A 20,512-nucleotide genomic window follows, 5' to 3' on the forward strand; every position below is an offset into this window, starting at 1 on the left:
TTTTCATAAATTCACCATAAATCGAAATATTGTGCTAGAGACTTCCAATTTGTTGCAAAATGAAGGAAAATGATTGAATATTACTAGAATATAAGAGTTTTAGCTTACAATTGCGTTTTTCGACCATTTCGGTAGAGTCAAAGTTGACCAAAGGTTGAAAATTTGTCACATCATTTTTTATATGAAAATATTTCAAAACTGATAAAAGCTACAACCATGGGTTGTTTTTAGTTGTATTGTGCATGAAATTACTCACATTTCCATATATAAAACTTTATGTTACAGCTAATTTTAAAATGGTGCAAACATTACCACAATCCGCACGTATGATTTTTTCGGAAGAGTTACCGCGCGGATGTAAGGAAAAAGTTTTTTCATAAATTCACCATGAATCGAAATATTGTGCTAGAGACTTCCAATTTGTTGCAAAATGAAGGTTAATGATTGAATATTACTAAAATATAAGAGTTTTAGCTTACAATTGCGTTTTTCGACCATTTCGGTAGAGTCAAAGTTGACCGAAGGTTGAAATTTTGGCACTTATCATTATATGAAAATATCTCAAAACTGATAAAAGCTACAATCATGAGTATTTTTGTTGTTGTATTCTACATAAAAATGCACACATTTTCATATATAACACTCCATGTAACGGCTAATTTAAAATGGTACAAAAATTATGTCAAAATGACAAAATAATTTCCGAGATGTGTCACCGATACTTTTTAGTGCGGCAAGAAAGAAATTTCCGCTTGTGCGCCTGCATAAATATTGTAAACAAAACAACACCTTGATCCGTGAACTCCCAGCATCCCCCAAGGTGCGTGATTCAAGAGTTTTTGGCTGGTAAGCCTATAAGTATTTTTCTGCGAATTGAAAAAAAAAAAACTTTTGTATGTCGACAGTCCACTCGGCATTTAAGGGTTAAATGGCTGAAAGGCCTGGGCCTCAAAAGCCGAGTTATAGGCTGGCGAGACAGCAAAGGAAGTTGATGGCTGGGGCTGTTGGGGTGGTTGAGTCAAAAGCACATACTGCTGTTGAGGGTGTGCTTTCGAAGAGGAGTGCTGTGGTACCTAGGGTACCTGCACCGCCTGGACCAGAGCTGTTGTTGTGAAGCCTGGAAGGACTGGAACTTCCTTGGCTTCTTTTTCAACCTGGGGTTGGTTCCAGAGGATTCCGGCTTACACTTTGTCACCAGACCCCACCTGACCTTCAGGCTCTGGTTGACCTTAGAGGCCTTGTGCAGTACCTCTGCCACTACCGGAGCAGGGAAGAGGTCTGTTCCCCAAATGGAGGAAGCGATCAGCATGTTAGGCTCGTGGCGGATGGTGGCCTCCCCCAAAACATGCTTCCTGCAGTTCCTTCTTGCGACGACAAAGTCATAGAAGTCGCACTGCATTGTATGCAGTAACGACTTTGCCATGACCTTAAATAACAGCTCTTGTTTGTAAACAAGAGCCGTCATTTCCGCCATCGTCAAGGAGGAGAGTGACTTACTGAGCCTAGTCCGGGCGTCGTACTCCGTCTGGACTAGGGATTCAGATAGCCTGGGGAGCCTCTCGCTGAACAGCGTTGTGGCGCAGTCGGGTTTCAGCTTTCCTACTGTGAAGGTGGGTGCTGCACCCTCAAAATAATTTTCTGATCTGGGGATCAGAAGGGAGGTCGGCTCCGTTTCCCAGAGCTGAGGCATAGGCTCATCCTTCAGAGCTGCCTGGTATGTAGCTTCCACTAACTTAAGGGTAAGTGGGAGCGGACTGCCTTCCACCGTGGTAAAAATGGTGAAAGGGCTTTTGAAGGCGGTGAGGCGAGTGTTTTCACACTCCCACTCATCCAGACTTCTCAGCCACGCCTGCTGCGGCTGTTCCCGAGGGAGGATGACAGTCTCCTTCAGGACTTTATCCTCTCGCATCATGGCTGCGTCAGTTTACCGGACGTAGCCCATGAATGGAGGTTGAAGGTTCTTGGGATAAAACTTGAAGTCTTCCAACCTCCGAGTTCCAATACCTTCAATGGACAGCATGCCCTTCACGGACGGAGTGTATGCCACAATCCTCCACGGGTTGTTTGGCTTGAAGTCCGGGAGTCTTGATGAATCCAGCATGACGGCAGGCAATGCTACCTGACCGGACTGAGAGTGGCCTGCCGCGAGCGAGTCCCTAATGCCCGTCATAGCATTCTCCTGGGCAGCAATCCTCTCTGTCAGGGATTGGATCGACTGACCTGAGGCCTCGACCGAGCTTGAAAGCTGGGAGAACATTTCCTGAAACCTAGTGTTGACTAGGTTCCCAACGATGTCTCCCACCCTCTCCAGGATATTGGAGGAGAAAGCTTCGGGGTTGTAGGAGGAAGACTGGGCCTTCTTCCGTGACCTATGCTTAGGGGACCGCGGCGCAGAAGAAGACACACCTTTAGCTTTATCCACCCCGGGATGGTGAGCCGGGGACTTCTGGATAGAGGAAGGAGCTGACTTCTTTGGCAGCGACTTTGGCTTAGGTTTAAAGTCCGTAGAGGACTTGGGGATCATGGAAGAAGTTTTTGGTCGTACCGACCTATGCTTCTCCGTGAAGCCCCGGAAAGTAGATGTGGAAGGATAGGAGAGGAGAAGGAGAAGGACTAAAGAAAAGCCCTTGAGCCCCTACAGGACCTGCCTCAAGTACACCCTTACCTTCACCCATGACATCTACAGTCATGGGCTACAAGTCAAGGTTGAGAGCCGCAACGTCCTCTGCGACGTCCTCCGTCAGGTCCCCTTCCGCCGGGAGCGAAACCATAGCTTGGATTCCGGCGATGAGAGGAGCGGCAACTTGGGGATCCACGACCGAACCCCTCTTCACGCCGGGGAAGACTAGGTCCGCCATGTCCTGGGCCAAGATGTACGGGCGGCCTTTGGGAGAATTCCTCCCGAAACCCCCGACCCAGGCCTTCAAGTTGGCTAAAGCTGCTGCCCTCTTTGCTTCCAAGCCCTGTAAGAAGGGTTAGAGTTAGCCATAGAGACAAGTCGACTGGAGTATATGAATCAAAACAATTCAATTTGAAAATATGCACGTTAGTGAATATAATGAGCGAACGAATGGACTCAATACCATTGATAACGGAGACTTACTTCGGTGGAGGCTTCTCCAACCAAGCCGTAGCAGGTGAGGCAGTTTTCATGGTGCCACACCAAGTAGTCGTCTACCCGTACGGCGGACCCGGCGTGGGAGCGGCAGACTTCATGCCCACAGGGATCCTGCTGGACGGCATTACAGCCGGGTTTCTGGCAACAGATAACCTGTAAGTCAAAGGATACATGAGTATCATGACAACCTCCGGGGAGGTTATAGAACTTAATGAAATAAGTCTAATTTGTAGTAGGCGCCGGAGTGGAGCCTACCAACAAGGGAATATATATATATGTATGCATGCAGTCACATATGTAAAATATAAAGGTTTACAGCGCCGGAGTGGCTCCGGAGAACCAGACCAGTAATACCGGTATGGCCCTGCAACTATATCAAGGTAACTGCCGCACTGCGATGCATAGCTCCGTGTTACTTAAGAGGGGGAGAGACTACTAGGTCAACTCCGCCGTGGGGCCGGAGTATGCCACAAGCAACTGCAAGAGCGGTAGCGAGACAGTGAAACAGAAACCCATAGAGTGACATTCCAGACATGTACAAGCTAGGTTGTGTGTAAATGCTATATATATTAATGGAATACCAACTGTACACATGTACGGTGGATGACACCCTGAGGCTGAGGCCTATGACTAAACATTCTCAAGTCAGGTCCGGTGTAGGCTGGAGCTGAAACCACCGGAGCAGAGAAGATGGTGAGTACTTAGGGTGGTGGGGAGGGAGGGGGAGGGTCCCCAAGCCGCGAGCAAAGCGACTGAGTACGGCAGGCCCGAGCGCTGAGTGTATCCACCCCCACCTACCTCCGAGAGAACTCCCCCTCTCATGCGGACTCGGATGGCTAGCTGCGTAGCAAGCGAGTCATTACTCCACCGAGGTAGGTGGGCATGGTGTGGAGGGGGAGAGGGAGGAGGGGGGAAGAGGTCAGCAACGGGGTGGCTCATACGCGATCAACTGGGAACCTTCCCAGCCAGGTGAACAGACACGCGGTGTGGAGGGCCAATTGATCACAAGGGGCCAACCGGCCATGTAAGTTGCACATTGCACACAACAATAAATATATAGAAACATACACATAAATATAAAATTAAGTAAATATAAGCTAGACTAACACGGGGGGAGAAAATAATAATAATAACAGCGAAAGATAAGTTTGGCCAGGATGGGTAGGCTAATCGCAACTTTGACGACTCGGGTGTTAGCCTAACCCTTAGGCGGCTAGTAGGTATGCTGTACCAATTTATGGGGGCAGGAGACTAGGAGCCAGGACATAAAACAAAGGGACCAGGTCCTAACGTAAGGGAGAGACTCCTAACAAATCGGGATCTGACTAGGCTAGGCTACGATCCGAAACATGCGGTCGAGAGTGAGGGGGACCCAGTGAAAGACTAGACTGAATAAAATTCAAGCTGACTGCATGAATATCACAATAAAACAGTTATGGAATAATAAAATTGTTCTGTTAAGGTAACTCTGATGGTATGGGAAACCAAAAGAGTGCGGGAGTCGCCATGCGGTCCGGGAGAGAGAAGTCGGCGCGGGAACCATGAAGCTCACGCTACCTTATCTCCTCCTAAACACAATAAAATGGGTGAGAGCTGCATAATTGAGATCATAAAACCATAACAGCAGTACTTAACTTGGATGCAGTAGCTTGATCCATTGTAATGAGAATAATCCAAATATGTCAGTGCAAAAACACAGCACAAAACAAAGACGCGTGTGATGGCGGTGACACTATCAAAAGGAATGACGTCAGAGGCGCTCACTGTAGTAGTAGAGGGTAGCGGGGCTATAGTTCGGCTCCTCTGTAGTTGGGGTTTTGGCGGAGGAAGAAGCTAAATGGCAGGGACCTCTGGTAGTGGTTTTCAATCGCTCTTTATATATACCGACACCTTTTATCAAAAGGTGAGCGAGCCATTTACCTTGACACTAACGTTTCTCTTTTTCTCTGGTATGAATAGCAATATTTATACCAAGAAATAGTATCAAAGGAACCTATTTCACGGAGCGACACAGGCTGAGCCCAGAAATGGATAAGGGGTAAAAATGGATCGTGGTAAAAACGGATCAGGGGTAAGAATGGATCGTGGTACGAATGGATCAGGGTAAAAATGGATCGGGTTAAAAATGGATCAGGGGTAAAAATGGATCAAGGTTAAAAATGGATTGTGGTATAAATGGATTGGGTAAAAATGTTTCAGGGGTGAAATGGATCAGGGGTATAAATAGATCAGGGGTAAAAATGGATCGGGGCTAAAAGTGTTTCAGGGGTAAAAACTGATCAGGGTAAAAATGGATCAGAGGTAAAAATGGATCGGGGCTAAAAAGGGATCGGGGCTAAAAATGGATTGGGGGTAAAAATGTATTGGGGGTAAAAATGGTTCGGGGTAAATTAGATTGGGGCTAAAAATTGATGGGGCTTAAAAATGAATAGGAAGTAAAAATGGATAGGGGCTAGAAATGTTGTGGGGTAACTATTTAGAGGGGTTAACATTTTTCTTGGGTAAAAATGGAATGGGCTATAAATGGAGTGGGATAAAAATAGAGAGGGTGTAAAAACGGTGTGGGGGTAAACATAAAGAGGGTGTAAAAATAGAGAGGGCGTAAATGTGGTGTGGGGGTAAAAATGGTGTTGGGTAAAAATGGAGCTGGGGTTAAAATGGAGTGGGGGCAAAAACAGAGCAGGGTTAAAAGTGGAGCAGGGGTAAAAATGGTGCTGGGTAAAAATGGACCGTGGCTAAAAATGGAATGGGGTAAAAATGAAGCCTGTGTAAAAATAGAGCAGGGTAAAAATAGTGGGGGGGGGGGGGTTTAAAAATGTAGTTGGGTAAAAATGGAGTGGGGTAGAAGTGGTGCATAGTAAAATTGGAGCACGGTAAAAATGGAGAGGGGGTAACAATGGAGTTGGGGTAAAAATGGAGTGGGGTAAAATTGGAGCAGGATAAAAATGATTTTCTGCATGAAAACACAACCAGAATGCAAACAGTGGCTAACCATCTATGTTAATAAATTATAATACTAATGACACTAATGTATGAAATATAATTGCATAATTAGTACATATAGCAATTCTTAGTTCAACTATTACTTGACTTTTGCAAATAGATATTTGCAGGTTTAAAAACCCAACCTTGGACAATCATTTCTCTCTCGGTCTTTCACACACATAATGTTCAGATTTAAAGAAATAAATCAGTAGATTTTCATGTTTTTCTGGAAAAAACGTGGCAAAAACGTATGAAGTGCCAAAGAACATTGAAAGGTGCCAGATCAGAATTTGACAGTGTTCTTATAAAGAGGTAAACTTCTATGTAGTAAAGGTGTATGCATTCCTGAGGGGATGGTTATGGAGCTGGCCATAATTTTCATAAGCTTTGTTCTACATTTGACAACAGCAATATGCATGTGGAATGAACTAGCAAGACTTTGTTTAATAGGCATGGGGGGGGTGATTTTCTGTAGTCCGGCAGTGGCCTGGTCCCAACAGTGGAAGTTTTAAGAGATCAGATTGTAGTACTAATGCTAGTGTTAAGAGGTCAGACTGTAATACTAAAGATTCCTTACAGAATTCCACCAGCCCCAGATGCATCACTTTCAAGCTCTTACACTTCACTGTTCATTTTGGTTTCTTCTTACTTACCTGTCCAATCTGAACTTGACACTCCTCTGATTATCATCTGACATTCAAGAACAAAATTCTGATCCTTTGGACATTTTTTATGAGGATCTTAAAAATCTGACTTAACAGTTTGTTCAAATAATTCATAGCTATAAATTGTTTAAAAAAAAGAAAAAAGATGACTTTCAATAGTGCATGACAATCATTAAAATGAAATTAGAAATAAATATACTTTATTTACTTACATCAAGCATTTTACAATGTTCATCCATTGTATGCAACTGCAAGGTTAACCTCTCAAGAGAGAGGTTCAACTCATCCATTTCCTCCCGCAATTGGGTTTTCTCTGCTTGCAAGTTTTCAAGAACTTGATTCTTCAGCTCAACATCCTGAAATGGAGTTAAGATGATTTTTTAATGCATATATAATTATGAAAAATCTTTAAATGAGTAGCAATAATAAACCAAACTGATTCAATGGCTGCATTGCCTTAGTGAAGGGCAATCAATATGGACAGTAGTAAAACACTTATATGCCCTTCGATGTCACACAGCATGGCTTTAGTTTTCAACTTGCATTAATTCAATTTGCTCTTAGCTCATGATGAACCCATTATTCATAAATAAACTTACTTCCGTGAAAATGGCTCTCCATTTATATATTATGGAATCCTGAGAAAAATGTGTGTTTTTTTAATTGGGCTGGCATTATGTCAGGATGGGGTCTTACAGCGCAGCTGGTAAGTCACAGAAAGAAAGACCACATTATACATACCTATACTACGACTCATCATTCTCCGAGGTATTACCCTTTCCCAAAATACTGTTGTGAGCAAACATATTCCAAGTTGCTATTTCAAGATTAGTATAATGTAAGTTATGTACCACATATAAACCTATTCTTCATCCTGAAAATTTCTTAAATTTCTAAATCTTTACTATATTAGTCATTTTACATTCGAGCTGGAGGCATCATTTTCCACAGTGTTACTTTTTGTTCTTTGAGTAACTTCTGGTATTCTTTTGCATTATGTGGTTTCTTAACTTTGCATTTTGGACTTCCTTAAGATGTTGTTTTCATTTACAATTTCCTCACATTGAAATTTTAAATACTGGGAAGTTGTAGTATTTTGTATCCATTTCACAGTAGCATGTTACCTTCAATCAACTACTTTTGGAGCGTCACTTCCTGCAGTAATTAATTTCACTTTGATTTTCATGTTCTAATTCAAGGTTTATGGCCTAATCATTGCTCATTATAAGTGGTTAATAATTTCTAATTTTGTGAACTATTAGTTCCTCATATAATTTTGTGCTTGGGTATTTATGAGGATTCCAACAGCACCTTATCATTATGACTCAAGTGTATGTACTTGTGAGTGGTTGGAGGGGCGTGCTTGGAGCTCCTTTTTGCAACTGATCCTTGTTCCATCTCTGTGAATGGGTTCAGGGTAAAGTGATTTCTCTCTGCAAACAAAGGACTTCCAAGTGTTGTGCTCACAAAACTTCTCTGGATACCTCTTCTAAACCTTCACCGTTGAATCACACTGTCTCTCCTACTATCAGAACTCAAGATTTTTCCAAATGAGGCTCTGTTCACAATGGCTCATCTTCAATCTAAGAGTGCTCAAGAACAGAAAGCACAAGTATTCTGTTAGATGTCTCAACCGATGCTGTGTTTTCTCATGTTCATGCCTGGCCTCCTCATTAAGTGCTGCCAGTTTTTCTTCCAGCTACCCTTGTTTCATTGGAGTTCCTGTGAGCTGCAGATTTCCCATTTGAGGAGGATATATTCAATTTTTCATGATAAGTTCTGTCGACTCCAGCAACTGTCAGGGTTGCCTCCTCTGTCACCTCCTGATACGCCTGAGATTTCCCACGTCTTCTTCAGTCCAAGTCATTGATAGTGCCAACCAAAGCTGCCATGACATTGACTGGGGTCTCATTCTCCTGGTAAACTTTAGAATTGGCTATACCCACAACAATGAAATCTAAGCTGCCAAACAGCGCACTGGAAAATTACTGCATCCATGCCGTTGGCTTATAGTAATTGCCACCTATGAGTGGCTTTATGGGTTCGTCTTGTTTCTGTTCTCAGACTTTGTTTGGTATATACTACTTCTCTGTCAACTCAGTCGCTGGTAGTACCTAGTTGCTGCTGAAGTTTATCCTCTTCCTATGAGTATTCTTAAACAATACTGACAGAAATCATTACATCATGAACCTGAGTTAAGAAACCAGCTTTGACCTACATCACCATGCTGAAAACATTTGCTTTTGCTTCTAGAGAGCAGTCATAAATTGGGTCATTGCTCCTCCATACAACAGAAGCAGCTTTTAAGGGTCTTTTCCAACATGCTACAGTATCTAGTACTATGTCCAACACTGTCGCAATTCAGTAAGTCTCTCCTGAAAGACTGAACTCATTTAATGAGTTAATGGCTCCATTATATCTTCTCTTCTGTAGTTTCCCCCCAGTCATCTAACCATCTTGTAGACCTTGTTATCCTTCACCAGCAGCTCATTCTCATTGATCTACACCACCTTGCAGACCTCATCATTATTCTTCTCGATGCCCATCCTATGATCGCCATTTTAACCAACAGGGGTGGCTTTTTTCCAGACCCCTCCATCTGGCCCTTTTATCATTCCTGGCATTCCTCAGAGACCTAAGAAGGCAAGTTTTTACTTTCTTAAATCTTCACCAGAAAATCCTAATGGAAAGAGTTAACATAAAGCCAAGAGAGCTCCAACGGGAGGTCAGCCTGCATAGAGATACAAGATACAGGAAAAAGTTATAAATAAATTATTGTAACGGTAAATGATGTATAGCAAAGAAAGATAAAAGGGAAAGGAAAACACATCTTCGAGAAATTCTGCAATAAGGAGGCATTCGCGCCCGCGTTGAAGGCGCCTGTTATCGCGGTTGTTCTGGAATCGTCGGGAGTGTTGTGGAGCGCAATACGCGCCTAAGTGTCGTGAGAAACGCAGTGAAATATGATGCAATATTCCGTCGAGATTCTTCTAAATCGTTCCCGTAATCTCGGGAGTCTGTGACGCTCGCCGTAGGCCCCGCCCCCAGAATGCCGTATAAATACGACGAACAAAGTAGGAGAAGGCAGATCATCAGTTAGTCACACAGAGAGATCCTCAGTAAGAGCCACAGATCAGATTATCAGTGAGAGATCAGCAGCAGAGATCGTCAGAGAGAGAAAAGAGAAGAAGGAACCAGGACGAAGGATCGGAGGAAAAGTCGCTCGAGAGTTGGTTGAATTCTGGTCAAGTAGTCTTCAGGAGTGGACGAAGAGTTATTTCGACGTTGAGCAAAACTTCAGAGAAGAAACGTTCTGCAAGAGGTTTAGAGAAGTTCCTGCCCTTCGAGTATCAAGAATAGACATTATTTTCTGCAATACGGAGTCAAGAAGACGTCTGCCATCGCAGTTCTCCTTTTGTGAAGCCATCGCTTCGAGTCGCAAAACTGGCCAGCAAGTATTTAAATTACCTCACTGTTCCCCCAGTTCATGCAGTGTAAGATTTTACCTTTTTTATGTAAATAGGAGATACCATTCTGCATTTATCTTAGTTAGTAAGCTTGTAAATAAACCTTTATTGTGTTAGTGTTTCTTTCCATATTCGTATCCCCAGTTTGAACTGTTGGTGTTGAATTTTTGTTGTTTATTTCATTTCGAACCTGAAGCGGACCTCTCTCTCAGAGGCCGTAACATTTTGGCGACCTTGCTTAGGCTATCAACACTTTAACAATTTGAAACAGGGAGAATATAGAAAGAACCAGGATGAGTGAGATGGTGAAAGAGTTTATTGAGTCAGGTAAGCTACTAGGTCTAGAGGGGAATGATCTCTGTGAGTATGTTGAGAAGAAAGAAAGAGAAAAGTATGAGAGAGATGAAGAGTGGCTGAGAAAACAGTAATGAAAATAAAGCAAGAGAGAGAAGCAATGAAAATGCAGCAAGAGAGAGAAGTAATGAAAATGCAGCAAGAGAGAGAAATGTTGGTAATGCAGCAGGAAGAAAGAGAGAGAGAGCGTATGCATGAGTTGGAAATTGCTCGGTTAAGGGAATGTACTCGTAACAGTCGGACAGGCGAGGATGAAAACGAAGCTGATATGTTAGGCATGAGTGCAGTGCTGAAATTAGTACCAAAGTTTGATGAGGAAGATGTAATGAAATATTTCCTGTGTTTTGAGAAGTTAATGGAAAGAGTAGGTTCTCCTAAAGAAATGTGGACTTTTTGTTTACAGTTAGTTTTGAGTGGTAGGGTGCTTACTGTGCATAGTTGCATGTCTAAGGAGGAATGTGATAATTACGATATCGTGAAAGAAACTGTTCTTAGCGCGTATAGGTTAGTACCGGAGGCGTACCGTAAGAAATTTAGAAGTTTGAGAAAGGATGAAAATATTACGTATGTAGAATACGGTAAGAAGTTAGAAAGGCTGTTTTTTGATTGGTTAACTTCTGCTAAAGTTGAGGATTTTGATAGTTTGAAGAACTGAGTGTTGTTAGAAAACTTCAAAGATAACGTATCCCCTGAGATTAAACTTTATACAGAAGATAGGTGAGAAGTATCTTTCGCAGGAGCAACTAGGCTAGCCGACGAAATGATCCTTCGTCTGGTAGAGTACAAAGCAGTAAAGGTTTCAGTTCTAGTAATAGCAATGCGAGTAAAAGTGACTATTCCTGTTATACATGCGGAAAACCTGGTCATACGTCTAAGGTTTGTAAGAGTAAGGTGGCATCTAGTGGCTCAGAATTAACTTGTTTCCGATGTAATGGGAAAGGGCATTTAGCAAGAAATTGTGCAGTAGAAAGGAAGGACAGTAAAAAACCAGTGTCTCTAGTTAACCTTTTGTCAAGTAGGAATGATGTGATGAGAGAAACTTGGAAATTTTTTGGTGAATTTCTGTCAGAGGGTGTAGTTTCCTCTCTTGGAGGAGTGTGTTTGAGATAAGTGGTCTTGTTTCGAGACACAGGAGCTGCCGTCTCACTGATTAGGAGAGAGAGTGTGCCGAACAGGGCAGAAATCAACATGGAAGAGAAAGTCATGTTAGGTGGATTTCCTAACACTTGTGTTCTTTGTCCTTTGTTGAAGTTGAATTTGGAAAGTCAGGTAGTGTCAGAAGTGAAACTTGCAGTTGTGGACAGTTTGCCTGTCGAAGGCGTTGACATTACTGTCGGAAATGACTTAGCTTTATCCAAGAATGTGAATCCTGTTGTGAGGGATATTCCAGTGCCTGAAATGGTAGTAACTAGGTCGGGTTTAGATACAGATATAGACTACGGTCATAATTTGTTCGTGGATTCGAACGAGAGCGAGTTCATGGATTCGAACGTGAGTAAGTTTGTGGATTCGAACAAGTGTGATAGAGGTAGCGAGGTTGATCTTGGCATGAGTGAGGCTGAGAGACCTAACTCTATCGTTGACAGTGATAGCCAAACAGAGGTGTAGCTGTCGAGAGTAATGTGGTAAATGTACCGGTATCTAGTACTAGTTACGGTGATGAATTAGGCTCTAACGTTTTGAATAAGGATGAGCTAGTCAAGTTACAGAAAGAGGATGAGACACTAACCCGAATTTTTGAGTGTGAGCTGGATGATGATCTTGATGATGTGTGTAAAGAAACTTTTTGTTTAAAGAATGAAGTTTTGTGTCGTTATGTTCGTTCTAAGTCAGGTAGTAAAGGGGAAATCACCGAACAATTAGTGGTTCCTAGGAAGCTTTGTGAGCTAGTTTTGAAGTTAGCACATGATGAGCAAGGACATTTGGGAGTAGATAAAACTTTCAGGTCTATTAGTAGGGTGTACTTTTGGCCTAAAATGAGAAGTGATGTGAAGAGGTATGTTTTAAGCTGTCATGAATATCAAATTGCCAGGAAACCGATTCAAGTAATTCCCAGAGTTCCGTTGAGTAATATTCCTTCAGTAGGCGAATCTTCAGAGAATGTATTTATCAATATGGTCGGACCTTTGTCTAGAAGTAATGGTAGAGAAGATTACATAACTAACTTTGAGTATTATAAAAACAATTTAAGAGATGGTTGGCAACTAGCGAAGGAGAACGGGAGTCAAGGGGAGACTGAACGTAGCAAAAAAGAGAAGTTTGTGTGTAAGAGATAAAGTTTTAGTACTAATCCAGAAAGAAGGTTCTGCTTTACCTTATAAGTTCAAAGGTCCTTTTTCAGTGTTAGAGGAGAGGGGAAATATACCGTATAGAATTAATAGAGCAAAGTCAGTGAATGTAAATTTGCTTCAGAATTATAAAGAATGCCCCACACCTTGGCCACCGCAAGTGTTTTATGTGACAGTGTTACTGAGAGAAATTAGTTTTGAGAAATGAGAGATTAGTTGAGAAAATGCGAGAGGTGTTTTAGTATTTCAAAGTTTTAAGCAGAGTTCAGAAAATGGAAAAGAGAGAAGGATAATGTTATAGCAGGTAGCCTCTGGAGATTTCTCAGAATGAGTAGCCTAATGACCGTTTTCTATTTTGGCACGAGTGGTTAAGTGAATGAAGACGTGTTAAAGCTTTATGCAGAATCGTTTCCCTGCTGTTTAATTCTTGTTTCTCTTTAGAAAAAAATAAAATCATTGATTTCATTTTTTTCTCTTTTTGGGGGGACGTGTAACGGTAATTGCTGTATAGCAAAGAAAGATAAAAGGGAAAGGAAAACACATCTTCGAGAAATTCTGCAATAAGGAGGCATTCGCGCCCACGTTGAAGGCACCTGTTATTGCGGTTGTTCTGGAATCGTCGGGCGTGTTGTGGAGCGCAATACGCGCCTAAGTGTCGTGAGAAACGCAGTGAAATATGATGTAATATTCCGTCGAGATTCTTCTAAATCGTTCCCGTAATCTCGGGAGTCTGTGACGCTCGCCGTAGGCCCCGCCCCCAGAATGCCGTATAAATACGACGGACAAAGTAGGAGAAGGCAGATCATCAGTTAGTCACACAGAGAGATCCTCAGTAAGAGCCACAGATCAGATTATCAGTGAGAGATCAGCAGCAGAGATCGTCAGAGAGAGATAAGAGAAGAAGGAACCAGAATGAAGGATCAGAGGAAAAGTTGCTCGAGAGTTGGTTGAATTCTGGTTAAGTCGTCTTCAGGAGTGGACGACTGAGTTATTTCGACGTTGAGCAAAACTTCAAAGAAACGTTCTGCAAGAGGTTTAGAGGAGTTCCTGCCCTTCGAGTATCAAGAATAGACATTATTTTCTGCAATACGGAGTCAAGAAGACATCTGCCATCGCAGTTCTCCTTTTGTGAAGCCATCGCTTCGAGTCGCAAACCTGGCCAACAAGTATTTAAATTACCTCACTGTTCCCCCAGTTCATGCAGTGTAAGATTTTACCTTTTTTATGTAAATAGGAGATACCATTCTGCATTTATCTTTGTTAGTTAGCTTGTAAATACACCTTTGTTGTGTTAGTGTTTCTTTCTATATATATGTATCCCCAGTTTCAACTGTTGGTGTTGAATTTTTTTTGTTTATTTCATTTCAAACCTGAAGTGGACCTCTCTCAGAGGCCGTAACAATGATGGAAGAAAAATAAAACTGATACACCTGAATTCACATGTCAGCATAAAGCAAGAATAAATTTGCTCCTTGATTAAATATTTGGAGCTCAGAAGATTAAAAGCCTGTACTAAGAAAACTACTCCGCATTTTAGTTGCAGCCAAGATAAAATGGCTAAGGCTGCCTGCACACAAGACACTTTCAGTGGAGAGTGGTTGGGCGACTAAGTGGTGAACCACTAAAAAAAATATTGAACACGTGTTTACGCAGAAGGCCGCAGACGAGCCATAAAATTCCTTTTTTTGATGTTTTAATAATCAGAGATACGACAGAATACAAATTTACCATATACAGAAAACCAACGTTCTCACTTTCATACATTCACTACTTTAGCTATCACGACATTACTATCAAGATAGGTGTAGCTAGTAACTTGTTCTTAAGAGCCTTATGAATTTGTTCCCCAGAATTCCTGGAAAAAGAATTTGAACTAATTCGCAAGCAACTTTTGTCTTTAAAATATCCTGATCATATAATTGAGAAAGCAATTCACAAAGCAAACGTAATTTTCTACCGACCCCCTAAAGACAAGACCAGAGATAGCTACACCAAACAATAAAATAATAATTCCCCACCTGGACACGATTAAGAGAATAACCAACCCCCTCGGAAAATCGAACCCTTTTGTATTTACTTACCCAAAAACCTTAGCCAAATCCCTGATTAACGTCCAACAAAAGACATCTCCAAAGGACTCTGGGGTATACAAAATCCCATGCCAGGACTGTGACCAATCTTACATCGGATTTACAGGTAAATCCCTTCCCCAGAGATTAATACAACACAAACGGTCAGTTAGGTATGGACAACAGAACTCGGCTATTTTCAACCATATAAATGAACATAACCATAGAATAAACTGGAATTTGTCACGTGTAATTTATAGCAGCAACTGCCGGTACTAGAGTCAAATGATGGAATCGGCCTTAATAAAAGAGAGGCAGGTAATGAACATCTCAAAAGGAGCATGGATTTCAGATACGATCGACGTCTTCATTCAACCAACACTTAAGAAGATTAAAGGAAGATTATCAGCGGGGGTGACTTAAATTGGCTTGTTTGTGGATGGACCTCTTGGTATAAATACCACCTTTTCTGTAAACTTTTCTTATTCATCTACCTGAAGAGGGAGACAGCAGTCTCTGAAATATAGTACTTTTTTCTCTATATTTTGGTGTTTTTGTTTTTATGGGCTCCTTTTATTAGAGATATATATTATATATATCTATATATATACTATATATATAGTTATAATATAAAAACAAAAATATATATATATATATATATATATATATATTATTTATATATATATATATGATATATACGTTTATAATATATATAGTATATTATTAGTATTATATATAATATAGTATAATATTATATATATCATACACACAACAACACACACACACACATATATATATCATATGATATATATATATATAGTAATTATAAATATATATACTATATATATATAATATATTATTAATATATATAACACAGTGGTACCTCGACATACGAAAGGCTAAACTTACAAAAAACTCGAGATACAAAAGCAAATACAAAAAATTTTACAGCTCTACATACGAAAAATTTTCAAGATACGAAAGGTTGTTGCTGTAAAGTCCCGAGATTTGCCCGGACCACCGAGAACAATTTTAAAACTCCCGCGCCGCCAACTGAGTAAACTCGCCACCATCCTCCCGCTCTCCCATTGGTTCCTGATGCTAGTCACCCCATAAGGTCCTGCTCTCCTATTGGTCAGCATCTACCCCTTGTGCTTCAAGTATTCTATTGGTAAAAGGAAGCTGTAAATTGAAAAACTTATTCATGCAATACATTTAATAAAAAATAAAACAGGTAAAAATAAAATAAAGAATAGAAATGAATGGTTATTATACTGTTTGGTAGTTTCAGTAGTTGAAGAGAGATAATGAAAATTTATGGCTTACTGTGTAAAGAGATTGCTTGGCGATCGTTCGATACTCGTAAGTGCTGGATGTAAACAGAAGTTTGAAAGCTTTTTTTTTTTTTTTTTTTTTTTTTTTTTTTTTTTTTTTTTTTTTTAACTACAGTTAATGGTTACTTAATAATTATTTGAAATGAGTACATGCAATACATTTAATAAAAAAAATTGTGAATTAGATATCATAAAATATAAAATAAATCAGACTGCCAACAAATACGTATTTTTTAGAATTCTTGTTTTAACATTACGTTACATATACGTATGTTTCATTATAGCTGTCAGTAACTCGACATCTCCATTAGGTAAAGATAGAATAAAGAATAGAAATGAATAGTTATTATACTGTTTGGTAGTTTCATTAGTTGAAGAGAGATACTAATGAAAATTTATGGCTTACTGTGTGCTAGGAAAAATGACTGCTTGGCGTTCGTTCGGTACTCGTAAGACGGATAAGAGCTGAATGTAAACAATCGATTGGAAGGCTTTTTTTTTGTTTGTTTGTGTATTATAGGTAATGATTAATTAATAATTATTTGAAATGAGTACATACTGATTATTTATACATTTTATTGGCATATTCTAAGCTTTTAGCTCTTAGGTTTAGATGTCAGAATCATAGACTAGGCTACAGTAGCAACCACTAACATAGGCTAGGCTTATTGCTAAGGGACATATGCTAAAGTAATAATATATGCAGTAAAAATGGGGTTGAACATTACATGCAGTTGAATATTACTCAAGCATGTACAGTATTTTGCCTTTTTGGAGTCATATTTCTTCCGTCGGATCAGCGTCGTAACCCTAGAACATGTGTTTTAGGCCTGGAAATATAATTTACTGGGGTGTTTTTGGAGGGCTTGGAACGGGTTAGCCATTTTACATGTAAAATGTGGTCCAAGATACGAAAACCTCATGATACGAAGGACGCCTCGGAACGGATTAATTCCGCATCTCGAGGTACTACTGTATATAGATATATATATATATATATATATATATATATATTATAATATATATATTATTACTTATATAATATATATTATATATATATACACACGACACATATATCCATACATACATCGAGCATATATATATATATATATATAATAATATATATATATATTATATATATATATATACATACACTCATATAATTATACCTCATATATACACACACACACATATATATTAATTAGCTATATATAAGATATATACTATATAGATCCATAATATATACACACACACACACAAATCCACACACACACACACACAAATATATTATATTATAATAGTATTAATCATATACTATATATATAATATATATATATACACACACACACACACACACACACACACACATATATTAATATATTATATAATATATACATATATATTATACAGTTAAACCTCAGATTTTGCATGGCCTGGTTTTCATATGATTCGGTTTATGTTGACTTTTTCTGATGAAATTTTGACTAGGGTTTCGTATATATATCTGGGTTTCATACACCAAGAAACAATCCTTCCAGGGCTCACCTCATGGCTAGGTCCCCAACCAAACACCCAAACAAAGCATCCCATGTTCTCTTGTGACTCATTCTGCTTTTGTTTCTTGGTGAATGGGCATCACCCCATGACATGTTTATTGTGTTTTGTGCTTTTCATTCAAGTGCAACTGCTAAATAAGCCATCATGGGGTCAAAGAAAGTTCCAAGTGCCAGCCCTTCTGTAAAAAAAAAAAGGCAAGAAACAGTATAGAATTCAAGAGAAAACTTGTAGCAATGTAAGAAAGTGGTGTAAGTTTGTCTGATCTTGCTAGGATGTAGTATAGTACAGCAAGTCTGTTTCAATAATCAGCTCTATCCAAGCAAAGAAAAAAGAAATCAAGTCAGCTGATGTTGCGAAAGAGGAAATGTCTTTAACAACAAAGAGCTAACAGCTGGTTGAAGATGTTGAAAAGCTGTTGTTGGTGTGGATCAATGAAAAACAGTGAATGGGAGATAGTGTCGGAGGCAATAATTTGTGAAAAGGTAAGGATGTTTGCCGATCTTAGTAAGAAAATGCCTATAACAATTGCTGCTGTTAGTGGTTTTAAGGCCTGCAGAGGCTAGTTTGAAAAATTCAAAAAGTAAATGCTCTTTATCACAGTAATCATGCTGTAAAGAATAATAACTAAGTATAATTTGAAAGTAAGAGAGCATTTAGCAACAGTTGATGAGCCTCGTTCCATATGTCAGTAGACAAATTAATACTCATAATTGTAATTGACCAATCAGAGGCACCCTTACGTCCAGTCATTCATTTGAAGTTCTATGTAAATCTCTCTCATTTCATGTATGAAATAGGTAGTTTTGACAGATATGATTTTGCAGAAATTATATTGATATTTATTTTCAGTCATTGTAGCTACATTATTTATCGTTTCAATGGGAAATCAGAACGAGCTTCAAAAGGTTTAGAGTTAGGAGAAAATCGTTAACGAAGCTATACATACTTTGACAGTTCATCGTCTTTACCTTCCAAACAACTCCTCCCTCTTCCCACACCAATCCCCACCCTGTCCCTCCACCTCCATTTCCTATGTCAGTATCAAGAGGCAAACGCAAATGTGTGATGATATTACGTTATTTAGTTTTCCTATGATACAACGTCCTATATAATCTTTAAAAATCACGTATAAAACCATGAATTATGTTGCAGTTTGTTCGTAAACTGTTTTTCTCTATCAGGTAATTCTATTTCTTTTGAAATAATAAAGTGAAAATATGTTACCTGGTAAGGAAATGCCTCCAGCAATAAGGCTTGACTTTAACTGGTAAAAAAACATCTCCACCAAGAAGGCTTGACTTTGAGAACAAGAGAATTCATTCATATTTTCAACAGTTTCTACTATGTAAACAAAACTAGCGTTGCCATTTAGCGTGTCTAGTGAACGCCAGGGGTAAAAGGAATCTTTTCTCAGACTGTACATACCAGAATGGAAAATGAACCCACAACTAACATCATCTACTAACCCCAACTTTGTCAGCTAACACCATACCACACAAGACAGTATAATAGTTATTAAATAGTTTATATGTACTTTGTATGGACTTTTCCAGCCTCAAATTTAAAGTAGGTAAACTTACCTTTTCAATCTCAAACTTAAGGGAGGTAACTGCTTCAAGCTTCTCAGTCAGCTCACTTTGAGCCCCTTCAAGGGCATTGTTTGCACTTTTTAGAAATTTTATTTTCTCTACAGCCTCATTAAATTCACTTTTGCTTTCTTTCAATCTGTAAAATCAAAAGACATGTTAAACATTACATAACTTAATGGACTAGCAGTCAACTATATAACATCTGCCAAATTGAGTTGTCTTAATTCATAGTTCACAATACATAATTTCAATCTTCAACCTACACTTGATCTCAAAATGTTTTCAGAAATGAAGTTCAATTAACATAGGAAAGCAATAGATGTCAGCCGTGTATCTATCAAGAGCTGCATGATGAATCACTGTCATATATCAATGCTGGTCTCATCTGTTTTGTCTAGATGAATGTTACACCCACGGACAAAACTCTCTTCCCCCCTCATTTGGGTTACTTGTGGATATGGCAATGTCGCACTTTCGAGTCTGCCGACAATTGGGAAACTACCTTGGTGATAATTAAAGTATTCACTTTCAAATACAGTTTCGCTTTCTTGGTTGTTTATAATTGATGGCAGGTGTTAAGTTGTCATACTGTGATGCACAATAGCGGATGCATTAAAGCAACGGCCAACTTCATGCTCAACAATAACTTTTCATAATTACACTATTCAAGACCCAAAATATGCAGTAATAATGATTTAATGTTAATAGTAATAAAGTTATAATTGCAGAGGTAATCGATATTGGGTAAGAAAAGTCACACAAAAAAAGGGTTTAACCAAAATTGGTCGGAACAGTAACCGAGATGCTATTTTCCCTCTTCTACCAGGCCTATCTACTAAAAAGTTTTAACTGCCATCCCCAAATGAAATTGGCTAGAAATCTCCCTTTTTCTGTAGGGAGCATTAGCAAATAAACTTCATGTATCAAGAATAGAGTCTTTCATAGATGTACATAATTGCCAACAGTCTTTATTTAACATATCTTCTTTCTTATCCAATGGGTTTCCTCTTAGCCAGCCTTCGTTCTGAAAGCATCCATCAAGTTTAACTGTTTTACTGCAGTAAAGCAAATATTGACTGGGACAGA

At 39.6% G+C, this 20,512-nt stretch overlaps 1 protein-coding gene across 2 annotated transcripts in view; it reads right to left on the minus strand.

The window, feature by feature from the left end:
* Window positions 1–20,512, minus strand: part of LOC135220847 (centriolin-like) — a 601,514-nt gene that overhangs the window by 264,329 nt on the left and 316,673 nt on the right. For both annotated transcript variants that reach the window (XM_064258407.1, XM_064258408.1), the window contains exons 8-9: window positions 19,418–19,562; window positions 6,981–7,124 (exon numbers count right to left, since the gene is read on the minus strand). In XM_064258407.1, coding sequence (XP_064114477.1) covers window positions 6,981–7,124; window positions 19,418–19,562 — 289 coding nt within the window. The remainder of the gene's footprint in view (window positions 1–6,980; window positions 7,125–19,417; window positions 19,563–20,512) is intronic.

This window comes from Macrobrachium nipponense, chromosome 2, assembly GCF_015104395.2.
Source record: "Macrobrachium nipponense isolate FS-2020 chromosome 2, ASM1510439v2, whole genome shotgun sequence".
NCBI classification, from domain to species: domain Eukaryota; kingdom Metazoa; phylum Arthropoda; class Malacostraca; order Decapoda; family Palaemonidae; genus Macrobrachium; species Macrobrachium nipponense.